The 21739-nt window shown below is 35.8% G+C and overlaps 2 protein-coding genes across 4 annotated transcripts in view; one reads left to right on the top strand and one right to left on the bottom strand.

The window, feature by feature from the left end:
• Positions 1–1766, top strand: part of LOC131948873 (carboxy-terminal domain RNA polymerase II polypeptide A small phosphatase 1) — a 39991-nt gene extending 38225 nt beyond the window's left edge. For all 3 annotated transcript variants that reach the window (XM_059310574.1, XM_059310573.1, XM_059310572.1), the window contains one exon: positions 164–1766. In XM_059310574.1, coding sequence (XP_059166557.1) covers positions 164–313 — 150 coding nt within the window. In that variant the 3' untranslated portion in view covers positions 314–1766. The remainder of the gene's footprint in view (positions 1–163) is intronic.
• A 4814-nt stretch (positions 1767–6580) lies between these two features.
• On the bottom strand, positions 6581–18514 carry LOC131948871 (triadin). Its single transcript, XM_059310570.1, has 11 exons — positions 18412–18514; positions 17050–17172; positions 16802–16855; positions 14583–14705; positions 14335–14388; positions 12721–12843; positions 12474–12527; positions 10825–10947; positions 10578–10631; positions 8941–9063; positions 6581–6902 (listed from the first exon to the last, which is right to left on the bottom strand). The coding sequence occupies exons 1-11, from the start codon at positions 18416–18418 to the stop codon at positions 6877–6879; spliced, it is 864 nt and encodes a 287-aa protein (XP_059166553.1). The 5' UTR covers positions 18419–18514; the 3' UTR covers positions 6581–6876.
• Positions 18515–21739: the final 3225 nt, after the last annotated feature.

Raw genomic sequence — 21739 nt, 5'->3', positions numbered from 1 at the left:
TATATATTCGGTTTCTGTGAACATTTAGTTGCAATGGCTTTAAAAAAAAATAATTTTTGTAACAAATTATCTTTATTCAGTTTTTAAATAATTTTTTACTACATAATTATTATAGACATAAATTAGGCACCGTTTAATAAAGGGGGAATTTTTTTTTTTACAGGTGGCTGTGACATCGTGGTTTGATGAAATGAATGATACAGAGTTGTTGGACTTGATCCCCTTTTTTGAGCGCCTGGCACATGCAGACAACGTGTACACATCATTGAGGACTATGTCAGAATCGCCTTCTTCCACAACGCCCTCATCTTAGCCCCACACCTGTTGCTGGTTGAGCAGCTTGTGCAGTCTTTGCATGCAGCAAGGTATTCATCGCTGGTGCTGTCAGGGCCACGCCTTGATGGTGTTGGTGCCAGCCGCCTGTCACCATTGGACATAACGTGAAAACACATCAAGATAAAAACAAATTTTGGGCATCTGTCATGCATCCAGTTGATGAAAACACATCAAGATAAAAACAAATTGTGAGCATCAGTCATGCTTCGTCTGAATGAATACAAATTGTGGTATCTGTCATGCGTCATCTAGCTGGGAAAAAAATCGTGGGCATCTGTCATGCGTCGTCTAAATGACAACAAATTGTGAACATCTGTCATGCATCGTCTAGATGAATACAAATTGTTTCTTCTAAGTATTGCATAAGCTGAGATTGTATTATGTGTTCATTCATTGGAAAGTGAAAAGTGATAGTCATTCTTCATTACTGCATGGCTATATATATAAAAATAAATGGTTTCACAGTCAGGCATTAACAATTTATAGACGTGGTGGGATCTCTGCGGCAAGGCATACAAGCGGGTAACTAAAAGATAATGGCACAAGGCAAATGGAGTAGTAACACTAGTCTCTGGCCTGCTTGAATCCAAGCACACGGGGCTAAATTGACTGAATCTTTCGCTGGGCTTTTTGAACTGTCAGCACTTGGATGTGAACTTCTTACATGCAAATGTAAATGGAATTTCTCGGATATTGGCGACTAATTCCGGAAATCGAAAACAAAAAAAAACAAATCTAAGTGCTTCTGAGCCTTGTCTATATTGGTCCTCTCCTTGCAGCTGTGTTTATTTATTTTCATGACTGTGTCATGTACAGCTTGATGTACCTTTGTGTGGTTTTCAAATGCTGACGTTATGTTTTATAACACTAGCTGTTGAGGTATTCACTAGTTATTTATATATATCATGTTACATGTTACAGGATGATAGGTAAGCAGAAATTTGTATTATATGGATGAAATTAAAGCATACGGTCAGTAATAATATATATCTGTATATGATAAATATCAGAAATGGAAAATGTATATCATATGGTCAATATTAGAACTCTGGTTTTTTTAAGTTCTGTCATGTGCAAGGTTATTTAATTAATTACGACAGCTAATTTTTTGTGCTTTTAAAGTATTTTTAAATAATGTATTACTTTTTAAGATAGTTTAGATTAGCATTATTGTCATGTTTGTCAGTACAGTTATCAGGTTGCAAGAATCAAAGCTCAAATGTTTTTTTTTTTTTAAAGCATAATAGTTTGTTAGCTAGGTAGATTGGTGAAATAACTACAGAAAAGTCATGTTTGGTTGTTTGGAAATAATGACTTAATGAAATTTAATTAGATTTGTGGCAAGAAGGATAGAGAACTTTAATATAAGTGTTAAAAATCTGTTAATTTAAAACACCCCTTAATGTATTAGTTTAAGATGTTTATTAAATTACTAGAAAAAATGTAATACTTTTGTTTACAGATCATTTTAGTTTAAAAATGAGAAACTAACTTCATGCCAGATAAGAAGATTAGGTTTGTAAGATAAACCTAGAATATTGTATTCACTTTTGGCACTTGATGAAATGTTTGTTAGTGTTAGGGCACTTGTGTTTTTGTCTGATTGCTGGTCTGTTATTGTAAGGATGAGATATCATGCGTACTGGTTTGTTACTGTAAGGATGAGATATCACGCGTACTGGTTTGTTACTGTAAGGATGAGATATTATGCATACGAGAGTGTAATCACATACAAACAAGCAGGTTTTACTGTAGCATAATACAAGCATTAGCTGGCTGGTTATCAGAGATATCAGGTTTATCAAGCTTTACTCTATCACATACTTACTCTTATACACTGTTTCATTATCACAGCAACCAGTTATTCACATTAATTCAACCTACAGTGGGATTCTGCTTTAAATACATTCAGGCCTTTGTTGTATGAGTTTATTATAGTTGTAGGAATTAGTTGAATAAGTTTTATCATAAATTATAACGAAAATGTTAAGCACATTGTGGAAGCCTTTGTAATTCAATTCTAAGGTATACAGATGATAAAATTGATTGCATTGTAATTATTCATGCTGATATTTTTAAAATACAACACACTAAAAATCAATGTACAAAATAGCTAATGTTAAGCTAAGTCCAGAATGGGTTAGAGGTAGCCTGAGTTCAAGTGCTGATATCAAGTTCAGAATAAATAATCTTCTGTTACATGAGGTAAACAAAATGTTTCACGGTTTAAACTTGCTGTTCTTTTCTGGTTAACGATCAAAATGACGAAGCCCCAACAACGCATCCAATTTTTTTTCCCCCCATGGAATAATTAAAAATCTGTTGCCTAAACCCCCACCCCCCTCACACCCATCCTCACTTCTCTTCATAAAAGTGTAGATCAAGGCATGTTTTCAGTCCTGCAGATATGCAATATTAAAACATGAATGTAAATACTATGTGTTATTCATGTGTGCATAGTTTCTTAAGGAATAATATAATATTGGTCTGCACCATTGTTGACATTAATATAAAAAAAATTCGTGAAACTTATAATATAGATGTTAATAATGTAAATTATAATTTTTTTTTTAAATGCTGGTGAAATTTGCCTGGAAAATGATTTTTTTTTATTATCGTGCGTATTTTTGTAAATGAAAAGAATGATTGTAAAGGCGTCTAATTTTGATTGATGTAAATATACATGTTGTTTTATAAATACATTTTTGAAATTTTCTTACATGAAAGATATCCTATTATGCCTGTATAGTATATATTATTATATCTAAATCTATTAATGCTATATATACATATAAATATATATATATCTATAAAATAAAATCTGTATTTTATTGACAAATGAAAAACAAACTGAATGAATTATTATGTCTTACTTGTGACATAGGAACTTAATCTTACAATTGTTTAACCCAAGAAAATGTATTAGCTTACTTGAAATGTTTAATTCAAGGTGACATTAACAATACAGTTTTGTCTAGTATGTTTGTTAGATATTTAGTTTTTTGTTTCCTTGTTTCCCTACTCAAAATCTTTGATGAAATTTTAATATAACTTGTTTTTTTTTTTAAATTGCAAATATTTCTCTAATTTTGTTTCTGTGTTATTATTTATCACCAGCCTAGAGTAAAAAAATAAACCTGTATTTTTAATCTCAGAAAATATTTTCAAAATATTTTTTTTTACTTCGACTGATTTTTAAATAGTTTTGTTTTTTACAGTAACAAAAGTTATTTAAGCTTATTTAGTTTTTTTTTCTCTAATGCAGTATTTCAAGTTTGTATAGTTTATAGAGAAATAGTAACTTAAAGAACTATAAAATAAAGGTTTTAAGAACTGCAGTAGTCTAATAAAAATAATAATTTTGATTTAATTGTTCTGTTAAATAAAAATTAAAGAATCACTCTCTGCAGTATTTAATTGATTATACAATGAAATGGCAATTTTCCCATGAACTGTGTGTTTATGCTGTCAATAAAGGGAATGTACTGCTTGCTTTTTCTCTGGTGTTAAGAAATAAATCAACTATTTTTCTCTCCTTCTTCTCTCACCATTCTCTCTGGCAGATTTGACACCGAAAAAACCTTGCCTACACTAAATGCTTGTGTCGTAAACTCAGCGTTCACGGTTGTGATTTATTGTTTTCTATTTATATCATCTTAGTTTCACACGAGACCTTTTGCTGATTTAGTAGTTGTGTCCCTTCTGTTGTCATAAAATTGTTTCCCTTTGCAGTGAAAATAAATTCTAATCAAATTTGTATCAATAAGGAGTAAGAATGTAATTTACAAGAAAGAACATAAATACAGTTATACCATTTTAAACATGGGTTTTGTCATTTTAGATATAATTCGAAAATATTAAGTTAACAGGTTTTACTATAACTTAAGGGACTAATCAATCACCAAAAAGGCAATTAGCTCATTTAAATACAATTTTTTTTAAAATTTCTGAAAAATCTTGTAAGCAGGATTTATGACACCCACTTGGATATCCCCTTTACTAAATTAAAAAAAAAAACTACTTATATATAAATGTTACTTTTTTACTTAAACTATTGAAACTTTTCTATAAAGACCCATTTTTTTTACTTGTCAGAAAAGGCCTGTAATTAACATTTACACTATTCCTAAAATGGTTAAGATTCTCACTATGTTTATATAATGTACATAATGCTTTGTTTGACTGTTCTGATTTTAGCTGTTACTAATGAACTAGTTTGACATAATAGTTTTAATAAGATTTTTTTAAACTACACTTACCCTTATTCAGTGAATGTATTTTTTTTTCTTGAGTACTTGAGTTATGATTTTGTTGTTTTTTGCTACAAACGAACTTCAGGGTAAAGCCATACTCTTCTTATTTTTTGTTATTTGACCACACATTATGAAGTCAAGAAATATTTTGTTTTTTTTTTCTACTGAACTAATTAACAATTAACCAAAGAATAATTAGCCAGTACAGTTTGTGTTACTTCACCCACTAGATGTGTTAAAATATTCAGCACTTGCATTTTTCAATTAGTCAAAAAAAATTTTTTTTTTTCAAATAAGTACATCCTCTTGTATAAAATAGTATTTTTGAATTTTTTTCTTACATTTTTAAAATTAATTTCTTTGCAACTATTATAAAGCAGATAAAAAAAAAACAACTTAAATTCACATTAAATGTTGTAGACAACTCTTACACCAGTTATAACATAGTTATGGTTCTTTTTTTAGAATACAGTTTAAATTTTTTTTTATTTCTTACTGATGTATTCTATTACATAGAGAGTGTATGGAAAGTTTCTTTTTCTTAAAGTCTGTATGTGTCTGTTTTTACTTACCATATCTTGCCTTGTTCATCATCAAGTTCATCAACAAAGCACACCAATAATTTTTTTCATTTCACTGTTTTGCTCGAAAGACTTAAATTACTATGAGGTTGTTTTTTTTTAGGAGGGGGTGAGGGGGGGGGGGGGGTCAACAACTAGAAATAATTTATCATAGAATTAATTCTATATTTTATTCACAATGGGATTCAGTTTTATTGGGCGGTTGTTTATATTAATAAAAAAAAACTATTCATCTTTTCTATGAATCAATTACTGATGCAATTACTATGTTTTTTTTAAACAATGATGAGAGATTGTGTTGAAAGATTAAATGTGGCTTCCTAAAAAAAAAAATTCATTTACTTCTGTGCTGTGAAAAGTTTTTTTTTAATTAAATTTTTTTTTACATAATAAGAAATATTTGTCAATAAACTTTATTTTTCAAAATGACAAATGTATACTTTTGTAATTAACATGTTATAAATTAATTTTTTATTTTTAAAAATAACTCTTAAGCCAAGACTGGCTTTGATTAAATTGTATATCTCATGAGTAACCTACACTGTCAATAGCTGCAATATTATTTTCTACTACCATTACTAGCAATTTGAGATACAATTTTTCATCTATTAACTGCTCTATAACTTTGTCTTCACATGATGGGGTGGAATAAAACTTAGTGTACTACACCTGTGTTTGTTCACTCTCAACTAAACTTTTCTTCTGAATACCAACTCTCAACTAAATGTTTGTTCTAAATCCAAAAACTCTCAACTAAAATTTTCTTCTATATCCAAAAACTCTCAAATAAACTTTGATTCTGAATCCACCTACTCTCAACTAAATGTTTGTTCTAAATGCAAAAACTCTCAACTAAACTTTGATTCTGAATCCACCTACTCTCAACTAAATGTTTGTTCTAAATGCAAAAACTTTCAACTAAACTTTTCTTCTGAATCCACCAACTTTCAACTTAACTTTTCTTCTGAATCCACCAACTTTCAACTAAACTTTTCTTATAAATCCACCAACTTTCAACTTAACTTTTCTTCTGAATCCACCAACTTTCAACTAAACTTTTCTTATAAATCCACCAACTTTCAACTTAACTTTTCTTCTGAATCCACCAACTTTCAACTAAACTTTTCTTCTGAATCCACCACGGCTTCATGGTAAGAATATCTCTTAGTATTATTACAAGATGATAGCAATTCATCAAGTGCTTGATATTGTAGATGTATAAATTTAAGTATAAAGGACACCGAAACATGAAACTAAGCCGTGTTGTGAACCAGCTTGATTACAGTTTTGGTTATAAAACAGTGATAATAGATAAACGATGGCAAAACCATTTTCCAGTCTCCCGGGTGAAAACTGGTATTCTCAGCCAGTATGTCAAAAAAAAGTAAACAAATCAAGTTCTTAGGAAAATTAAAAACAAGATCATTTAGATGTTTATTTACGAAAAAAAACACAACAAATCACAAATACTCCACGCTCTCGGTGATGGAGTGGACGCCAATCTGGAGGATGCTGTTCTCTGATCCCCCCGGGGAGTCGTTGGAGAACTTCAGCTCCTTTCTGGTACTGACCGTGGTCGTCTGGAACCCTAGGAATCAACTTACTTCGCATTGATGTTGTTTACATATTGTAGTCTACACTAGTTTTAATAATCTTCGTATTCATTACGTTTAATCTTCACATAAAAATCTCAGGAAAAACAGCTCTCAATATGACCCAATGTCATTTTTTTCTGAAGAAAAATAAAATAAAAACCGCATTAAAAATATTTTCATATAATTATGAAATAAAATTGTTTTAGATGTTTAGTATCTTTGCAGTTGTGATTTAGCTTGCATCGAGGTACGAACTGGTAGTTAAAAGTTAGGCAATCCATCCCTGAGTGCCGGTACCTACTTTTTTTTTTTTTACAAAAAAAAAAAACAAAAAAAAAACAAGCACTGAATAAATAGATACATAACTTATCAGGAAAAAAAATTAGTAAAATCAATTGCCTAGTCTGAAATTTGTTGAACAATAATAATATGTTTGAGCAAAATTGAAGGCAGTGGCGTAGCGAGGTCGGGTGTCACCCGGTGCGGCACTTAACGGTGTCACCCCCCAGAGGCGTAGTGACCCTTCCCGGGGACAAACTTTCAAATTTTCGATTTTGAGTTAGCCGTTATGAGCTCTACAATCCGACAAGGCCGTTTCAGGGACAAGATTTCGTACCGTGTTTCTGCCAGGGGGGTGGGGGGGGGGGCGGACACTTAAGTATATATTATAAAAAAATCTTATTAAAACTATTATGTCAAACTAGTATATATTATTTTCTATATAAATTCCATTTTGTTCGTGGGGTGGGCGGTAGACGCAGAGACAGTGGCGTAGCCAGGATCGTCTCAATGGGGGTGGGGGGGGGGGGGGGGGTTCCAATTTTTACCCGGGGACAAACTTTCGATTAGCACCCCCTCCCTCAAACTTTCGATTTGCACCCCCCCTCATACTTTATATATATATATATATATATATATATATATATATATATATATATATATATATATATATATATCGAGGGGTCTATGGGGGAGGGGGGTTATGACACCCTAACCCCCCCCCCCTGCCTACGCCACTGCGAAGAGATGCCAGGAAGAAACTCTTATTTCGTCTACAAATCAAATGTTGTCGTTACAATATTTCCAGTCAAGTAACGGTCTCCGTTTCGCATGGGACTCGGTTAGGTGCTAAACATGACTGGGTTATGCTTGGCATTCAATCAGGTTGGATTAAGATTATGTCCCCGGGCGCCGACCTTAGGGGGCGCCAAAATGGGTTGGAAAAAAAAATTGAAAGGTTGAGGGGGGTGCAATTTGAAAGTTTGAGGGAGGGGGGTGCAAATCGGAAGTTTGAGGGGGGGGGGGGTGCAAATCGAAATCTTGAGGGGGTGCAAATCGAAAGTTTGAGGGGGGGGGGTGCAAATCGAAATCTTGAGGGGGGGGGGAGGGGTGCAAATCGAAAAGTTTGTCCCCGGTTGCCGGGAAGGGTCGTTACGCCTCCGAGGGTGGATGTATCTGTAAAACGTTTAAAGCTATAACCAGGTGGTGGGGTAGGGGGGGGGGGGGGAGGGGCGGGCACCAACTAAACGTTGCAAAATTTACCCTAGGAAAAAGGTTTTCTTGAGAAACTTTATGTTTTAGAAGTACCCTTTTCAACAGTAGGGTAGAGGGTGTAGAGTTCACCTATGTTTGTGCCCCAGATTTATAAATGGATAGTGTGGTCAGTACTATTTTGACACCTGCTCTTTCTTTCACGTTAGGTACCCAACGGAGCTGAGTGGACTCAGGGATGTCAAACGGGTGCAAGCCAGAGATCCAAACTTAAGATTTTCGGTCAATCAGTCGCACACTCCACACTTTTTAGAATAATATAATTATTTTGTAAATGTATGTATTTTAATACCAAACGGCAGATGCGTAGCGGGGGGTGCGGACCGCACCGGGTGACACCATTTAGGGGGGTGACACCAAGGCAAAAAATAGTAAAATATATAGAGAAAAATTTGAGGGGGGGGGGGGCAAATCGAAAGTTTGAGGGGGGTGCAAATCGAAAGTTCGAGGGGGGGTGCAAATGGAAAGTTTGAGGGGGGGGGGGGGCAGTGCAAATCGAAAATTGCAAGTTTGTCCTCGGGAAGAGTCGCTACGCCTCTGGGGGGTGACACCATTAAGTGCCGCACCGGGTGACACCCGACCTCGCTACGCCACTGCCAAACGGTGGTATTAATTTAAGGGTACCTTTCTTTTTTGTTTTTTTAAGCTGTAGAGTTTCCTCACTTGGTGTTCTGTGGAAGCTGGAGTATGACCACACCACGCCCAGGGGATTTTCCCATGCGCCGGGAGCTTCACTTTGAGTTTTGGCTGTTTAAAATAGAACAATAAACAGCATGCACGCTGGAAGGAAAATATTTCTTGCTTTTCTAGTATCGTATGCAGGGGAGGGGGTGGATAAAGGGAGTGGTCGCCGTTTTAGACAGTTCCAATTGATGGATGGCGTAGCTGGGGGGGGGGGGGGGGAGGGTGCCCCGGACACCGATTAAAAGGGCGCCAAAGGATGTAGAAAAAATTTAAAAGAACATTTTAAACTTCGATTTTGCATTATAAACAGTCAAAATTAAGAAATGTAAGGGCTACAAGCCATTACATACGGATTAAACTGTTTTCAACCTTGATTGTGTAGCTTTAAAATAAATACCCTTAAGAAACAGTTCCCGAAACAAACCGCTTCTAAAAACGTTTTCCAAGTTGGGAAAGAAGGGGGGGGGGGGGGGGGGAAGCGAGTTTTTTGCCGACAAAAATCGGAGGCATTTACACTGGATTAGTTTTTAGATAACTCATTTAACACGTAGAAAATAATCCAGTTGTTTTAAAACATATTGTACGATTATATACCAGGAGATTGTTCCAAATATAGAACATAAAAAGTGGCCTAAACAAATTAGCGCCGGCAATAAAATTTTAGGGACCGAAAATCATATTCTGTAATTATAAAGACTTTTCCTGACTTTGGCATATATATATATATATATATATATATATATATATATATATATATATATATATATATATATATATATATATAATATATATATATATATATATATACATGCCAAAGTCAGGAAAAGTCTTAATAATTACAGAGTATGATATATACTATATATACATATATTTAAAAGACTAGCAATTCTAAGGTCCGTAACTAGTACAGGCATCCAAAAAAAAGAACACTTCTACTTTGTTCGAATACAGTAAAGTATCACATGACGTGTTTTCCCAAATTTACATACCAAGTTTAAGGTGGATGGGGTGAGGTGGGGTGGCTCACCCAAGTCCTCCCATCGCCAGCATTTCAGGTCAAACAAGTACCAGGTGAACCGTAGAACTCTTCCCTGCACACAGCGAGGTGTAACACTAATGTCTTCCTATCGCAGTCCAGGCGGGTGATAACTTACATCAACCGTGGCCTCAGTTGTAACAATCAACAATGGTGAACTTTGACGTTTAGTTTTTTCCCAATTTAATTTAACAAAGAATACCTTACCTCTGTGACCGCAGCCCGGTTCGCTAGGGCAATGTAAAAACTCTTTTGTAGGGCATAAAAAATAGCCCCCTACCACCCCCCCCCCCCCACACACTTCCGGCATGTCCACAAACTGTCTCCCCATCCAGAAATTCTACCCATTATTACATTTGTTGAGCCAGTCATTCCTTTGGGTTTATATGTATGCAGTGTTTTTAAGAGTTCTTCCCTTGGGTTGGCCCGGCATCAAAATAGGCCTGCACGCCACTGCATAGGGCGCACATATAGATCTATACAAACTTGGAAAAAAAACACTAGAATAAAAGAAAACTGATCTCACTTTACACAGTAGTACCTGTTGGAGCGGGAGTATCGTCTTTGGGTTTTCTAACGTGCTCCTCTTGTTTTTCTGTGGATGGACAGTCTTTATTGAGAATCTCCGGTTATGCGCGCAAATAAAATAGTTTAATTTTTTTCATAGTTTAAACAGCACAACTAGTATTGTTTTAAAAAATAAATAAAACAAAACTTTTACAATAGCACGTACATTTTTGTAAATGTGTGTATTTTATTACCAAACGGTGGTATAAATTTAAGGGTACCTTTCTTTTTTGTTTTTTTAAGCTGTAGAGTTTCCTCACTTGGTGTTCTGTGGAAGCTGGAGTATGACCACACCACGCCCAGGGGATTTTCCCATGCGCCGGGAGCTTCACTTTGAGTTTTGGCTGTTTAAAATAGAACAATAAACAGCATGCACGCTGGAAGGAAAATATTTCTTGCTTTTCTAGTATCGTATGCAGGGGAGGGGGTGGATAAAGGGAGTGGTCGCCGTTTTAGACAGTTCCAATTGATGGATGGCGTAGCTGGGGGGGGGGGGGGGAGGGTGCCCCGGACACCGATTAAAAGGGCGCCAAAGGATGTAGAAAAAATTTAAAAGAACATTTTAAACTTCGATTTTGCATTATAAACAGTCAAAATTAAGAAATGTAAGGGCTACAAGCCATTACATACGGATTAAACTGTTTTCAACCTTGATTGTGTAGCTTTAAAATAAATACCCTTAAGAAACAGTTCCCGAAACAAACCGCTTCTAAAAACGTTTTCCAAGTTGGGAAAGAAGGGGGGGGGGGGGGGAGCGAGTTTTTTGCCGACAAAAATCGGAGGCATTTACACTGGATTAGTTTTTAGATAACTCATTTAACACGTAGAAAATAATCCAGTTGTTTTAAAACATATTGTACGATTATATACCAGGAGATTGTTCCAAATATAGAACATAAAAAGTGGCCTAAACAAATTAGCGCCGGCAATAAAATTTTAGGGACCGAAAATCATATTCTGTAATTATAAAGACTTTTCCTGACTTTGGCATATATATATATATATATAAATATATATATAAATATATATATATATATATATATATATATATATATATATATATATATATATATATATATATATATATATATATATACATGCCAAAGTCAGGAAAAGTCTTAATAATTACAGAGTATGATATATACTATATATACATATATTTAAAAGACTGGCAATTCTAAGGTCCGTAACTAGTACAGGCATCCAAAAAAAAAGAACACTTCTACTTTGTTCGAATACAGTAAAGTATCACATGACGTGTTTTCCCAAATTTACATACCAAGTTTAAGGTGGATGGGGTGAGGTGGGGTAGCTCACCCAAGTCCTCCCATCGCCAGCTATTTCAGGTCAAACAAGTACCAGGTGACCCGTAGAACTCTTCCCTGCACACAGCGAGGTGTGACACTAATGTCTTCCTATCGCAGTCCAGGCGGGTGATAACTTACATCAACCGTGGCCTCAGTTGTAACAATCAACAATGGTGAACTTTGACGTTTAGTTTTTCCCCAATTTAATTTAACAAAGAATACCTTACCTCTGTGACCGCAGCCCGGTTCGCTAGGGCAATGTAAAAACTCTTTTGCAGGACATAAAAAATAGCCCCCTCCCACCCCCCCCCCCCCCCCCCACACTTCCGGCATGTCCACAAACTGTCTCCCCTTCCAGAAATTCTACCCATTATTACATTTGTTGAGCCAGTCATTCCTTTGGGTTTATATGTATGCAGTGTTTTCAAGAGTTCTTCCCTTGGGTTGGCCCGGCATCAAAATAGGCCTGCACGCCACTGCATAGGGCGCACATATAGATCTATACAAACTTGGAAAAAAACACTAGAATAAAAGAAAACTGATCTCACTTTACACAGTAGTACCTGTTGGAGCGGGAGTATCGTCTTTGGGTTTTCTAACGTGCTCCTCTTGTTTTTCTGTGGATGGACAGTCTTTATTGAGAATCTCCGGTTATGCGCGCAAATAAAATAGTTTAATTTTTTTCATAGTTTAAACAGCACAACTAGTATTGTTTTAAAAAATAAATAAAACAAAACTTTTACAATAGCACGTACATTTTTGTAATTGTGTGTATTTTATTACCAAACGGTGGTATAAATTTAAGGGTACCTTTCTTTTTTGTTTTTTTAAGCTGTAGAGTTTCCTCACTTGGTGTTCTGTGGAAGCTGGAATATGACCACACCACGCCCAGGGGATTTTCCTTTGCGCCGGGAGCTTCACTTTGAGTTTTGGCTGTTTAAAATAGAACAATAAACAGCATGCACGCTGGAAGGAAAATATTTCTTGCTTTTCTAGTATCGTATGCAGGGGAGGGGGTGGATAAAGGGAGTGGTCGCCGTTTTAGACAGTTCCAATTGATGGATGGCGTAGCTGGGGGGGGGGGGGGGGGGGAGGGTGCCCCGGACACCGATTAAAAGGGCGCCAAAGGATGTAGAAAAAATTTAAAAGAACATTTTAAACTTCGATTTTGCATTATAAACAGTCAAAATTAAGAAATGTAAGGGCTACAAGCCATTACATACGGATTAAACTGTTTTCAACCTTGATTGTGTAGCTTTAAAATAAATACCCTTAAGAAACAGTTCCCGAAACAAACCGCTTCTAAAAACGTTTTCCAAGTTGGGAAAGAAGGGGGGGGGGGGGAGCGAGTTTTTTGCCGACAAAAATCGGAGGCATTTACACTGGATTAGTTTTTAGATAACTCATTTAACACGTAGAAAATAATCCAGTTGTTTTAAAACATATTGTACGATTATATACCAGGAGATTGTTCCAAATATAGAACATAAAAAGTGGCCTAAACAAATTAGCGCCGGCAATAAAATTTTAGGGACCGAAAATCATATTCTGTAATTATAAAGACTTTTCCTGACTTTGGCATATATATATATATATATATATATATATATATATATATATATATATATATATATATATATATATATATATATATATATACATGCCAAAGTCAGGAAAAGTCTTAATAATTACAGAGTATGATATATACTATATATACATATATTTAAAAGACTAGCAATTCTAAGGTCCGTAACTAGTACAGGCATCCAAAAAAAAGAACACTTCTACTTTGTTCGAATACAGTAAAGTATCACATGACGTGTTTTCCCAAATTTACATACCAAGTTTAAGGTGGATGGGGTGAGGTGGGGTGGCTCACCCAAGTCCTCCCATCGCCAGCTATTTCAGGTCAAACAAGTACCAGGTGACCCGTAGAACTCTTCCCTGCACACAGCGAGGTGTAACACTAATGTCTTCCTATCGCAGTCCAGGCGGGTGATAACTTACATCAACCGTGGCCTCAGTTGTAACAATCAACAATGGTGAACTTTGACGTTTAGTTTTTCCCCAATTTAATTTAACAAAGAATACCTTACCTCTGTGACCGCAGCCCGGTTCGCTAGGGCAATGTAAAAACTCTTTTGTAGGGCATAAAAAATAGCCCCCTCCCACCCCCCCCCACACTTCCGGCATGTCCACAAACTGTCTCCCCTTCCAGAAATTCTACCCATTATTACATTTGTTGAGCCAGTCATTCCTTTGGGTTTATATGTATGCAGTGTTTTCAAGAGTTCTTCCCTTGGGTTGGCCCGGCATCAAAATAGGCCTGCACGCCACTGCATAGGGCGCACATATAGATCTATACAAACTTGGGAAAAAAACACTAGAATAAAAGAAAACTGATCTCACTTTACACAGTAGTACCTGTTGGAGCGGGAGTATCGTCTTTGGGTTTTCTAACGTGCTCCTCTTGTTTTTCTGTGGATGGACAGTCTTTATTGAGAATCTCCGGTTATGCGCGCAAATAAAATAGTTTAATTTTTTTCATAGTTTAAACAGCACAACTAGTATTGTTTTAAAAAAATAAATAAAACAAAACTTTTACAATAGCACGTACATTTTTGTAAATGTGTGTATTTTATTACCAAACGGTGGTATAAATTTAAGGGTACCTTTCTTTTTTGTTTTTTTAAGCTGTAGAGTTTCCTCACTTGGTGTTCTGTGGAAGCTGGAGTATGACCACACCACGCCCAGGGGATTTTCCTTTGCGCCGGGAGCTTCACTTTGAGTTTTGGCTGTTTAAAATAGAACAATAAACAGCATGCACGCTGGAAGGAAAATATTTCTTGCTTTTCTAGTATCGTATGCAGGGGAGGGGGTGGATAAAGGGAGTGGTCGCCGTTTTAGACAGTTCCTATTGATGGATGGCGTAGCTGGGGGGGGGGGAGGGTGCCCCGGACACCGATTAAAAGGGCGCCAAAGGATGTAGAAAAAATTTAAAAGAACATTTTAAACTTCGATTTTGCATTATAAACAGTCAAAATTAAGAAATGTAAGGGCTACAAGCCATTACATACGGATTAAACTGTTTTCAACCTTGATTGTGTAGCTTTAAAATAAATACCCTTAAGAAACAGTTCCCGAAACAAACCGCTTCTAAAAACGTTTTCCAAGTTGGGAAAGAAGGGGGGGGGAGCGAGTTTTTTGCCGACAAAAATCGGAGGCATTTACACTGGATTAGTTTTTAGATAACTCATTTAACACGTAGAAAATAATCCAGTTGTTTTAAAACATATTGTACGATTATATACCAGGAGATTGTTCCAAATATAGAACATAAAAAGTGGCCTAAACAAATTAGCGCCGGCAATAAAATTTTAGGGACCGAAAATCATATTCTGTAATTATAAAGACTTTTCCTGACTTTGGCATATATATATATATATATAAATATATATATAAATATATATATATATATATATATATATATATATATATATATATATATATATATATATATACATGCCAAAGTCAGGAAAAGTCTTAATAATTACAGAGTATGATATATACTATATATATGTAACCGAGTCTATTTGAATCTTCTGCTCGACAACGCCAAATGTTACCGAGTCTATTTGCTTGTAGTGCCAAATGTTAACGAGTGTATTTACTCATTCTACACAACATCGACCACAATATAGATACTAGAAGATGCAGGTTTACCATTGATCCTTTTATTACATGAATCAAAAAGAGATGCTTCACAATAATATAATGAATCAACTGACCCCCAACAGTCCTCACTAGTCTTCACATAACTGAATGCACATGTCTATCGTCCCTATTAACACAATACGTCTACAACGTTCAGTAACCAACTTGATACTGTCACTGATACTGATCCTGTTACTGATCCTCCTACTGATCTCGTTCTCCGCTGTCGCCTTCCTATATATCCCTTCGTATTCGTAATCGGATTCGTAATCGGATTCGTACTCGTATTCTAATCGTTGCATCAGAATGTTAATTACGCAGCTTCTGTCATACAGTCCGATTAATAAACCATCTGCACTGTTACGTCAGCCTGTGAACTGCGCAGCGGCTTTGTGATCGTTATCAGCCTAACACCTGCACTATTGCGTTGTTATCGTCTCTGGTAACTACACCTAGTTACATATACATATATTTAAAAGACTAGCAATTCTAAGGTCCGTAACTAGTACAGGCATCCAAAAAAAAGAACACTTCTACTTTGTTCGAATACAGTAAAGTATCACATGACGTGTTTTCCCAAATTTACATACCAAGTTTAAGGTGGATGGGGTGAGGTGGGGTGGCTCACCCAAGTCCTCCCATCGCCAGCTATTTCAGGTCAAACAAGTACCAGGTGACCCGTAGAACTCTTCCCTGCACACAGCGAGGTGTGACACTAATGTCTTCCTATCGCAGTCCAGGCGGGTGATAACTTACATCAACCGTGGCCTCAGTTGTAACAATCAACAATGGTGAACTTTGACGTTTAGTTTTTTCCCAATTTAATTTAACAAAGAATACCTTACCTCTGTGACCGCAGCCCGGTTCGCTAGGGCAATGTAAAAACTCTTTTGCAGGACATAAAAAATAGCCCCCTCCCACCCCCCCCCCCCCCACACTTCCGGCATGTCCACAAACTGTCTCCCCTTCCAGAAATTCTACCCATTATTACATTTGTTGAGCCAGTCATTCCTTTGGGTTTATATGTATGCAGTGTTTTCAAGAGTTCTTCCCTTGGGTTGGCCCGGCATCAAAATAGGCCTGCACGCCACTGCATAGGGCGCACATATAGATCTATACAAACTTGGAAAAAAACACTAGAATAAAAGAAAACTGATCTCACTTTACACAGTAGTACCTGTTGGAGCGGGAGTATCGTCTTTGGGTTTTCTAACGTGCTCCTCTTGTTTTTCTGTGGATGGACAGTCTTTATTGAGAATCTCCGGTTATGCGCGCAAATAAAATAGTTTAATTTTTTTCATAGTTTAAACAGCACAACTAGTATTGTTTTTAAAAAATAAATAAAACAAAACTTTTACAATAGCACGTACATTTTTGTAAATGTATGTATTTTATTACCAAACGGTGGTATAAATTTAAGGGTACCTTTCTTTTTTGTTTTTTTAAGCTGTAGAGTTTCCTCACTTGGTGTTCTGTGGAAGCTGGAATATGACCACACCACGCCCAGGGGATTTTCCTTTGCGCCGGGAGCTTCACTTTGAGTTTTGGCTGTTTAAAATAGAACAATAAACAGCATGCACGCTGGAAGGAAAATATTTCTTGCTTTTCTAGTATCGTATGCAGGGGAGGGGGTGAATAAAGGTAATGGTCGCAGTTTTAGTCATAGTTCCCATTGATGGATGGCGTAATTGGGGGGGGGGGGGGGATGGGGGAAAAAGGGTGCCCCGGACACCGACCCAAAGGGCGTCAACAGAGGCGGAAAAAAAATTAAAATAACATTTTAAAAAATCGATTTTGCATTATAAACAGTCAAAGTTAAGAAATGTAACGACTACAAGCCTTAACAAACGGATTAAACTGTTTTCAACCTTGATTGTGTAACTTTAAAATAAATACCCTTAAGAAACAGTGCCCGAAACAAACCGCTTCTAAAAACGTTTTCCAAGTTGGGAAAGAAGGGGGGGGGGGGGGGGAGCGAGTTTTTTGCCGACAAAAATCGGAGGCATTTACACTGGATTGGTTATTAGATAACTCATTTAACACGTAGAAAATAATCCAGTTGTTTTAAAACGTATTGTACGATTATATACCAGGAGATTGTTCCAAAAATAGAACATAAAAAGTGGTTTAAATAATTTAGCGCCGGCAATAATATTTTAGAAACCGAAAATCATACTCTATAATTATAAAGACTTTTCCTGACTTAGGCATATATATATATATATATATATATATATATATATATATATATATATATATATATATATATATATATATACATATACATGTATATATATATATTATATACATGTATATATATATATGTGTATGTGTGTGTCTATATATACATATGTATATACTACATATACATATATTTAATATATTGAGTTTTCGCCGGGGAGGGACGCATGAGCCAATTGGTACATGAAAAGCTTAAATCAAATGTTGTCGGGACAATACAATACTGGCTAGTAGGCTTTTTTTCCCCGGGAACGTGAAAAAAGGGAAGCCAACTTCCTTCAATTTTTAAGTTAAATTAGAAAATACCCCTAGGGCCTACATATAGATCAATACGAACTTGGAACAAAACACTAGAATGAAAGAAAACTGATCTAACTGTACACAGTAGTAGATCTAGATATCTAGATCTAGATCTACCTGAAGGAGTGGGACTATCGTCTTTGGTTTTTTTCAACATGTTTCTCTTTTTTTTTCCTGTGCATTGACAGCCAGTGATTTCAAATCTTTGAATGTCTATTATATTAAACACACAATGTTTTTTTTTACCTTCCATGATGTTTGTTTTTTTATTTCTTGTTATACTTTACTTTATTTTCATGGAAGATGGCTTACGACTACTGATAAGGTGCTATGTTTAATTACGATGCGGTGCTATGTTTAATGACGTGTAAGTAGAAGTTTAGTCTTTATGGGGAATCTCCGTTTATGTGCGCAAAAAATTATTTTAATTTTTACGAAGTATAGAGAAAGTATTGTGATCGTGCAAAAAAAATAAATAATCGACCTTTTACAAATCTCGGCGTTTTACACCTACCTGAGTCGGAAAACGTAGTTTTGCAATCTTTTCCGAATGTCTCTGTGTGTGTGTGTGTGTGTGTGTTTAAACACGATAACTTGAGTACCGTTACAGCTAGGTTGATGAAATTTCATATTTAAGTATCATATCAAATTTGTAGATCTGTTTAAACTTTTGAGCGATTTCCAATAACCGGAAGTGGACATTTTTCTAATTTCAATTTTTCAAAAGCCTATAACTTGAGTACTATTTAGATAGATAAATGAAATTTCAAATGTAAATAAGAGTTGTAATTCTCTGCCATCTGTCAAATCAAATTTTGAGTAGTTTCCGTTGACCGGAAGTAGTAATTTACGCTATTTCCGATTTCTAAAAAAAACGCATGTGAATTTATTAAGTACTAAATTATATTCCGCACTAAATATACATAGATTGTTTGGCGTCAATTGGTGCGCCATTCTTTTTTTTCTACGAGATACTATTCTATTTTAAAAGTTTAAGTCACCTAAAATGGATTTAAAATATTGTCTTTCTCCCGACTTGGTTTTTTCCTGTATTGTTATATAAGAATTTTCGAGAAAGTTTTGGGGAGATCACTCCCGGTTTATTATTTTTTTTAAACAGTGATTTCTTCCAAAATACACAATTGATGTTATGCAAAACGATTTAGTTAAAAACATTACTTTTAAAATGAAAAAAATTGTGCCATTACACTTGAAGATCACACCCTACCCTTATCCCCTCATCTCCGTTGTTGAAAAACTTTGAACTCCACCCCCCCCCCTACTTTCCGATATGGAGCGTGACGTTATTTGTAGACAAACCTTACTGTCATTCTTTTCACAATTCGGTAGATCTAGAAATTCAACTATTGTGAATCCTTTTAAACAGCAACATCTATTTGAAGATTAACGTCACATACATTTACAACAGTGACTCATGGTAGAATCGCTTACTTTAACGATACACGTCATAGAAACAAAATATATCAATGCGTTGATTTAAAAACATGTCTATTTCCTGAGTTGCCATCCCCCCGTAGTGTTAGACAGTGGCGTAGCGAGGCCGGGTGTTACCCGGTGCGGCACTTAATGGTGTCACCCCCCAGAGGCTTAGCGACCCTTCCCGAGGACAAACTTTCAAATTTTCGATTTGCGACCCCCCCCCTCAAACTTTCGATTTCCACCCCCCCCCCTCAAACTTTCAATTTGCACCCCCCCCCCCCGCCTCAAGTTTTTCTCTATATATTTTGCTATTTTGTGCCTTGGTGTCACCCCCCCCCCCCTTAATGGTGTCACCCGGTGCGGTCCGCACCCCCCCCCCTCGCTACGCCCCTGTGCGTTGAAATTATCCGTCCTTTCTATAAGATTTTTCTTCTATTCATACATTAATTGTATGTATATGAGGGTGAAACTACCGTGCCGCCATACCCCGCTTTGATGGAGGGGACATGCCGTTAACGGGTTCCACAGCCGACCATATTCAATAATTAAAAACAAAAATCAAAATGTAATTTTCATGCATTTTTACCTTGATGTTTGAATTGCAAAATATGCTACAGTTGCAGTACGATTATCTTATTTATCACTTTGATTATTCTGGCCAATAGGACTGAATTGTCTTGCAGTAGAGCATACAGCTGACAACCCATCGGTCTTGAGTTTGAATTCCAGTCTAGACTCTGTAACATCTCCCAGAGTCCACCCAGCTGAAATGAGTACCTGACTCAATTAAGCATCACGCTGACGGTCCGCTGACTATTCAGTTCTTTCTGTTACTGAGATTTAAAACAACGAGTCAGAATACTGCATTTATCGCAGAATTGGCGTAACGTATTTGAAGAGCAAGTGCAGACATGAACATGCGATGTTAAAGTTTTGGTTAAATAATAGCCAATATGAATGTAAAATAAACGTATACAGTCTCCCGGGTTAAAACGGGTATTTTCAGCTAGTTATCTAATATATAAAGCTCAATTCTGTATGTAATAAGTTTGTCGTTGACATACTTCGATGGATTTAAGTGTTAGACTATTATCGTGCTCATACTCTAAATTTATGTGTTAAAAAATTACTATTGAAAGTGTTGGGAAATACTGTTCATTTTGCAAACTTATAGTAATAAATCTCGGCATGTTCATTAAACACAATTTTAAAAAAAATAACAAAAATTCTAATTATGTCTGAAAATTATTTATATTTAGTCCTTTAGCACTTAATTCCCTTTGATAAATTAGGAAAACACAATTACTTCCCTTTATAAAACATTGCATTAGTGGAAAATAATTTACTTTTTATTACTTTGTTTTGGTGTTGGGAAAAAATAATTACATAATTAGCGGGGATTGATCAAGTGCAAATGTTGTAGGTATTTTACGAATAAGCTTGGAGTATTATAATTTTTCGTTTGGTTTGGTACCTACGTTCGTTTAAGTGAGTGCAAAAGACTATGAATAAGTTGGGGTACTATAGTCGATTATTAAGCTGAAACAGGCGATTCTGCCCGGGCTAGACTGTGAGCTCTTTGCGTTTATGTTCGCGTTAGTGGTTGCGTTTTGATTTGGTTCGTTTTTGTTCTTTCTTTTTTCGTTTTTGTTTTTTTCTTTGGGTTTGTGTTTGTATTTGTGTTTGTGGTTGGTTTTGCGTTTGGATTTGGTTTGTTTTCGTTTGCTTTTTCGTTTGTGTTTTTTTCTTTGGGTTTGTCTTTGTGGTTTGTTTTCGTTTGCTTTTTCGTTTTTTTTTCTTTGTGTTCGTATTGGTGTTTGTGGTTGTGGTTGGGTTCGTTGTTAAGTTTTTGTTTTCGTTTGCTTTTTTGTTTGTTTTTTCTTTGTGTTTGTATTGGTGTTTGTGATTGTGGTTGGGTTTGTTGTTAGGTTTTTGTTTTCGTTTGTATTTGTAATTGTGTTAGCGTTATGTCTGCGTTTTGTTGTTTTGGTTGGTTGTGGTTTGGGTGGGCAATGCCGGGTTTATGATGATTACTAAACACACAGGTAATGGTCTTTAACAGAAAGGTTTTTCACAGAAGCCAGAGCAGGGCCTGGCCGGGACGGCTAGTGTCAAATAAAGTAAACAAATCAAG

This window comes from Physella acuta, unplaced genomic scaffold, assembly GCF_028476545.2.
Source record: "Physella acuta isolate Inbredline_101_S28 unplaced genomic scaffold, ASM2847654v3 ptg000663l, whole genome shotgun sequence".
NCBI lineage: Eukaryota > Metazoa > Mollusca > Gastropoda > Physidae > Physella > Physella acuta.
Note: the sequence above shows the minus strand (reverse complement) of the source record. Positions and strands in the feature narration are given on the sequence as shown.

Coding starts and splice junctions, on each gene's coding strand:
- LOC131948871 (XM_059310570.1), bottom strand. Junction 12,844..14,334: donor CGATACTCCCGCTCCAACAG/GTACTACTGTGT, acceptor TATTTTAAACAG/CCAAAACTCAAAGTGAAGCT. Junction 10,948..12,473: donor CGATACTCCCGCTCCAACAG/GTACTACTGTGT, acceptor TATTTTAAACAG/CCAAAACTCAAAGTGAAGCT.